The sequence below is a fragment of the Danio aesculapii genome, chromosome 19 (assembly GCF_903798145.1).
Source record: "Danio aesculapii chromosome 19, fDanAes4.1, whole genome shotgun sequence".
Taxonomy (NCBI): Eukaryota; Metazoa; Chordata; class Actinopteri; order Cypriniformes; family Danionidae; genus Danio; species Danio aesculapii.
Window position 1 is genome coordinate 46,335,977 of NC_079453.1, and position 7,076 is coordinate 46,343,052.

A 7,076-nucleotide genomic window follows, 5' to 3' on the forward strand; every position below is an offset into this window, starting at 1 on the left:
ATTAGATTAGATTAGATTAGATTAGATTAGATTAGATTAGATTAGATTCAACATTATTGTCATTACACATGTACAAGTACAAGGCAACGAAATGCAGTTTCTCTCTAACCAGCAAGGCAATAGCAGCAAGTGCAGGATACAGGTATAAGTTATAAAGTGCAGTTATAGAAAAACTATGGTGATATTTACAGATGGATGTACTATGAACATTATATACAGGTCGTATTAGCTATGAACAGATTTACAATAAATGAATATATGTACAGGATGCTATTAATAATCAGGAGTGTGCAGATAGATAAACAATTATAAATGTCCATTATGGTTTTTTATGCTTTAGAAGAGTCAAAAACTTACATACAGCACCTTGAAGTTTAACTTAAATAATTTCTCAATTGTTAATTTTTATACTGTGAAATTTGTAGCGCTTTATGGCATCTGTCCATAAATCTGTTGTGTATGTCTGTATAGATGCTATACATATATATTTCATTGTCGTTCAATATGTATATGTGTGTGTATGTATATAATATATTTATAAAAATATATATTATATATTTTATCTATTTATTATTATGTTTATTATTATTATTATTATTATTATTATTATTATTATTATTATTATTATTATTATTATTATATTTGTTTTACTTTTTAAAATATTTCCCAGGTAATATTTAACAGAGCAAGGAATTTTTTTGCAGTATTTCTCATTAGATATTTTTTTTCTTCTGGATAAATCTTGTTTCTTTTAACTTAACTGGAATATAAGCAGTGTTTAATTTTAAATCCCTTTAAGAATTACAGTTTTTCGATTGGCTACAGAACAAACCACTGTTGCCAATAACATGCCTAATTAATCTAACTTGCCTAGTTAATTCTAATTACCCTAGTTGAGTCTTTAAATTGCACTTAAGCTTAATACTAGTATCTTGCAGAATAGCTAGTAAATATTAGGTACTGTCAAAGTGGCAAAGACACAAGAAATCAGTTATTATCAATATATATATATATATATACATACATACATATAAATATATATACATACATACATATAAATATATATACATACATACATATAAATCTGTGCATAGATAGATTTATTCTATTAGTTTTTTTTCCTTTGAATGCAGAGACATTCGATTTTGTTTAAGACTTAATTGTCCATGTATGATGCGCTTTATTTTAATCCATAATCATAATTAGGCATATAGCACATACTCTTTTAAAATACATTAAGGTTGTATCTCTTTAATGCACCATCGAGAGATGCCTATCAGTATTGTTGATTATATTGTGAAGGCTGTATGCATTTCCCCTCTTTGTAATTGCTTTGTTTGGTCAAATGATGTTCCCGCTGCTGGTGCAGGACTACTCTGAGTTCCAGTATAGGCGGAGACACCGGCAGCGGCGGCGAGGAGACCTGCTGCGACTGCACAGCCTGCGCAGCAACACTCCTGAACCGCACGACTCCAGCGACGCCACCGCAGGTACAGCAATGTCTGAATGCCTGAACGAGTCGCTGAACGACACTCATGCTCACTCTGAATTGTGTGTGTGTGTGTTTGTGTTGTCTACAGAAACACATGAGGGAGGCAGTTCACAAAGGCATGGCATCTCTACGGTAAATAATCTGTTTATACTAGTGCTGCACAACATATCGTTTCTGCATCGATATCGCAATGTGATCATTTGCAGTAGTCACATCGCAGGATATGTAATGTTGAGTCTGGATTATAATTTCTCATTTGCATGTATTTTGATTTTAAAAGCAATCAGGCATACTAAAATGTACCCTTTGGACATTTGTACCACTATTATTTTACATGTGATTAATACATTACAGTACCTGAACACATTTATTTCAGTATCTTTTTCTTTATCGTATTTCTCTATGCTTGTAGATTGCTTATTATATTTCATGCGGATGATCACTCCACTACAGAATCATCCCAATCAATCTAAAATCATTCATTCTTTCCAAATAGAGATATTCAAGTCATGTGGTGAAATTGCATTCGTAACGCAATATATATCGCAATTTTTAATTTTTTGTATCGTGCAGACCTAGTTTATACCTCACATTTGTCTAATGTGTAATGAAGTGTTCATTTTGATGAAGCGTCTTAACCAGGTATATATTTCTAATGACGTTTTATTTATCAAAGTTTGTACGTCCAGACTGATTGTTAAGACGTGGAACAAAATCATCTGAATGGTACAGGCAGGCCAAAGAGTATGTGGAGACAAATTCATAACTATTGAAGCAATTAATTATTATTAAAAATAAATATTAAATGAAACCGTGTTATTAAATGTTTCACAATATATATTTTCTTCGATTAAAGAGTTAAATTAACAATTGCTGCTCTCTTTTTGGCTGTTAAATTTCATGTGATTTAAGCTACACTATTAAACATTGAATAAAGCACAATTTCAGTACCTGAGAATTTCATTTTCATAACTTGTAATTCAATCTACAACAACGGATTCCTGTATTGCTTGTTGTGTATCACTATCGTGTCTGTTAGGACCAATATTCTGATTACATTACATTAAGCCAGAACCCGTTTCTCTATTTCAGATGTATACAATCAGTACATCTTATGTTTGTGCGTGTGCACATGAAGGCGTTTTCACTTGTTTTAATGTGGATGATGGGAAGAATTGAAAATGATAATGTGGACATGAAGCGTTTTTAAACAACAACAAAAAAACATTTTCAAATTTATTTTAATTAGTGCAGATGGAAATAATGAGAAAACTTTCATTTTTTGAGTGAACCATCTCTTTAAACACCATCTATTTAGTTTTTTTTTTTTTTTTTTTTAAGAAATGCAATTAAAAAACAAACTCTTTAATCCAACCCCATACTCCTAGTAGTAAAAAAATGTCACAAAGCATCTATGGACTGTTTTTACATTTCTGTGTTTCTCAGCAGCAGAAGTGCTCATAGTTGGGTAAACTTAAATTGCAGTGAATGGGAGAGTACAACAAATCATTGATTTATAATCGTATTTGCTGAAATAATCAATGAAAAATCCCATGATGGTGCTATCAAGCCTTTCAGAAAAAAGAAAATAATAGTGCGAGACTTATAACGGCAGCCAGAAGAGAGAATAATGTCAAATTTACTGTCCTGCCCTCTATAGACGCTGCATTTCAAACGCCTCGCACAAGTGGTAATTTGTTTTTTGTAATTTGATGAAAAGATATTATAAAAGATATTCAGGGGGGCAATAAGTATTGAAAACGTCATAATTTTTTTCAGAAAACATATTTCTAAAGGTGCCTTTGACTTGAAATTTTCACTGGATGTTGATAACAACCAAAGAAACCCATATATTCAAAGAAAACAAATCTAATTACTTTAAAAATGAAGTTATGTGTAATAAAATGAAATGACGCAGGGAAAAAGTATTGAACACATGAAGAAACGAAGGTGTAGAAAGGCATGGAAAGCCCAAACAGAAGATGAGATCTCTGAGTAGTTCTTCAGCTACCCTCTGCCCTTCATCAGTGTAAATTAATATGGTAACACTTCATTTTGATGGTTCTTTTTGCACATTTTGTTGACTAAAAGTTGCATTGCAACTACATGCCAATTACTTCTGATTTGAGTATTAGTAGACTGTCTGCTTAATATCTGCTGATGCTGCTCCTTCAACAGGCATTTAACTGTAGGAAACTTTGCAAGTACATGTCAACTTACACTAACCCAACCTAACAGTCTACTTATAAGCTATAGAGTATTAGTTGGCATGTAGATGCAATGTAACTTAAATTCTACTAAATACTTTAACGGGACCATCAAAATAAAGTGATACCATTAATATTAGCTGCTTCAGTCCAACATCTACATTAGCAGGATGATGAAGATGAAACCAGGCTGGACACTTCAGCAAGACAATGATCCAAAACAGTCAAGGAAACTCTCAAATGCTTTCAGAGAAAGAAAATCAAGCTGTAGAATGGCCCAGCCAATCACCTGACTTAATAGAAAATACAAAATAAAGCTCAGATTTGATAGACGAGACCCACAGAAGCATCAAGATTTCTACACTCTTTTGAAGTCTGTGAAAAACTCGCCCCTGAGCAGTGCATGTGTCTTCATCACCTAAAATGTTTGTACCAAAATCTGGTTCAATTCCATGTCAACAGCTCGTTTAGAAATATTATTCCCAGAAAAAACATAACAATGTGATCAGTACTTAATTCCCCCACTGTAAACATACATAAAAACATATAAACATTCACACATTTAAAAAAATCTAAATATTACAAATGTTTTTGGATTTAAGAGGCTGATGACTATTAAACACGTCATAACAGTGTTGTGAATAGGGTCCATTGAGAATTTACATTCTTATCCCCCTGCCTCCTTCTCAGGCGCTTGGATCTCTGGATGAGGATGACCCCAATATTTTACTGGCGATTCAGCTGTCCTTACAGGAGTCCGGGCTGGCCTTGGACCCCGAGCCTCAGGATAGCGACGCCTCTGTCGGTGCCAGCGGCTCCTCTCTTCCCTCCAGACTGGACTGTGTCCCGCAGACCTCAGATCCGCCGCGGGCTTCAATGAGCAGCTCTGAGCTCCTGGAGCTGGGAGACAGCCTTATGAGACTGGGCGACATCAGCAGCCGCTATACACCCTTTAACATCAACTCCTACCCCGATGCCTTGGACACCGCCTTCAGCCCTAGTGACCCGGACTGTCTGGATCCCTCCACCAATGCCAACCTGCTGGGCAACATCATGGCCTGGTTCCACGATATGAATCCCCAGAGCATTGCACTGATTCCCTCAGCCGCTTCTGATGCAGGGAACGAATCGCACGCTTTAGGAGAGCCTGCAAAAGCTGAGCAGACTGAAGCAGAGAGTGTTGGGATTGAGAGTAAAGCGGGTGAGAATGCATCGCAGGTTTTGGAGTGTGTTGATGATGCTAAAACGGAGGCTTCAGATCTCACGGTTTGTCCTGAAAGCAGTGCCGATCCGCAGGTAAACAGTCTCTCTTTGGAGTGGGAGGAAGAAGTGCATCTAGTTTAAGGAGCGAGTGTCATTACGTTTACCAACTGAGTGCTCTTATTGTGCCAAAACACTACATGATGAAAGCGGAAGTGCTTGTGCTGTGATCCGAGACAGGCGTTGATAGCGTTGCACAGCGGTTTGGAAGAAAAGCGATCAGGTTTGTGCTTGTGGAAGTTGACGATTGGATCATTCACTAATCATGTTTGTGTTTGTTTTTGCACATTCATCTGTAAGTTTTGTTCTTCTCTGCATTTAGCATCAAATTGTGAAGAAAAAAAACTAACATTACGCGTACATAAAATCAGCTCTGGTGGCCTTAGTCGAAATGTGTTTTCTGTGGGTCGAAGATGGAAGGGGTTTTCATGCATTACAAAATAAGGGCGTAATACAGCTTTACCTTTTCTGAGCAAAAAAAGAAAAAGAAAGACGACTACCCATGCATTTCCACCATCATTTACAGAAGACGTTTAAAAGTGCGATCATCGTTTATATGCTGCACTATTTTCAAGAACAAGTATCATTTGACGACATGTATTAAAGACTTTTATTTTGAAAGAATCACAGTAGAGCATCAAAATACTCAATACTCTAAATACACTTTCAGGTTTAGCCTTTGTTTGGTTTTGAGTTTTTAATTATTCAAAGTATAATAATATTTAGGTGACATGGTGGCTCAGTGGGTAGCATTGTCGCCTTACAGCAAGAAGGTCGCTGGTTCGAGTCCCAGCTGGGTCAGTTGGCATTTCTGTGTGGAGTTTGCATGTTCTCCCCGTGTTGGTGTGGGTTTCCTCCGGGTGCTCCGGTTTTCCCCACAGTCCAAACACATGCGTTAAAAGTAAATTGAATAAACTAAAGTTGGCCGTAGTGTATGAGTGTGTGGGTGTTTCCTAGTACTGGTTTGCGGCTGGAAGGGCAGCTGCTGTGTAAAACTTATGTTGAAATAGTTGGCAGTTCATTCCACTGTGGCGACCCCTGATTAATAAAGGGACTAAGTTGAAGGAAAATTAATAAATACTCTTAAATACTCTTTCAGGTTTAGCCATTGTCAGTTTTATTTGAGTTTTTAATTTATTTAAGATATAATAACAACATTTATTAGGATTAATTACTCTTTTAACTACTGGTTAGATTATGTTTCGTTTTTGCATAAATATTTGAGGATGGAATATTATTTGACCCATTTTTTGATGTGTTATTGTCACAAACGTTATTTGAAACTTTACAGTAGACACTTTATTTGCATTATAAATGCCTTTTATGCACAGTTGAAGTCTGAATGATTAGCCCCCCTGTATTATTAGCCCCCCTGAATTATTAGCCCCCTTTTTATTTGTTTCCCCAATTCCTGTTTAACGGAGGGAAGATGTTTCCAACACATTTCTAATCATAATAGTTTTAATAACTCATTTCTAATAACTGATTTATTTTATCTTTGCCATCATGACAGTAAATAATATTTGACTTGATATTTTTCAAGACACTTCTATACAGCTTAAAGTGACATTTAAAGGCTTAACTAGGTTAATTAGGTTAACTAGGCAGGTCAGGGTAATTAGGTAAGTTATTGTAGAATGATTGTTTGTTCTGTAGACTATTGAAAAAAACATTGCTTAAAGGGGCTAATAATTTTGACCTTAAAATGTTCTTTAAAATTTTAAGAACTGCTTTTATTCTAGCTGAAATAAAACAAATAAGAAGAAAAAATATTATCAGACATGCTGTGAAAATTTCCTTTTTCATTTGAAATATTGATATATTATAAGGGAAATATTTATATATTATAAGGGGGTTTAATAATTCTGGTATCAACTGTATATGAAATAATTTTTGTACATTTAATTTAAGGCAACATGTTGTCCTTTAACCCATATGCTACTCCAAAATAATCTGTGACCCAAGAAAAAAATTACTGTTTGGCATTGCAGGCATTATAGGTTGATCTGGAGTATAGTGGAATAAAATAAGCTGTCATCTGAGGGGGCTAAAGGCTGATTTATACTTCTGCGTCAAGTGCACGTGTTTGGTCCGGCGCAGCCTTCGAGCTGTCGCAT

At 35.3% G+C, this 7,076-nt stretch overlaps 1 protein-coding gene across 2 annotated transcripts in view; it reads left to right on the plus strand.

The window, feature by feature from the left end:
- The window catches only part of ankib1a (ankyrin repeat and IBR domain containing 1a), a 72,398-nt gene extending 66,346 nt beyond the window's left edge, over positions 1–6,052 (plus strand). For both annotated transcript variants that reach the window (XM_056479419.1, XM_056479420.1), the window contains 3 exons: positions 1,370–1,490; positions 1,581–1,624; positions 4,390–6,052. In XM_056479419.1, coding sequence (XP_056335394.1) covers positions 1,370–1,490; positions 1,581–1,624; positions 4,390–5,043 — 819 coding nt within the window. In that variant the 3' untranslated portion in view covers positions 5,044–6,052. The remainder of the gene's footprint in view (positions 1–1,369; positions 1,491–1,580; positions 1,625–4,389) is intronic.
- The last annotated feature ends 1,024 nt before the right edge of the window (positions 6,053–7,076 follow it).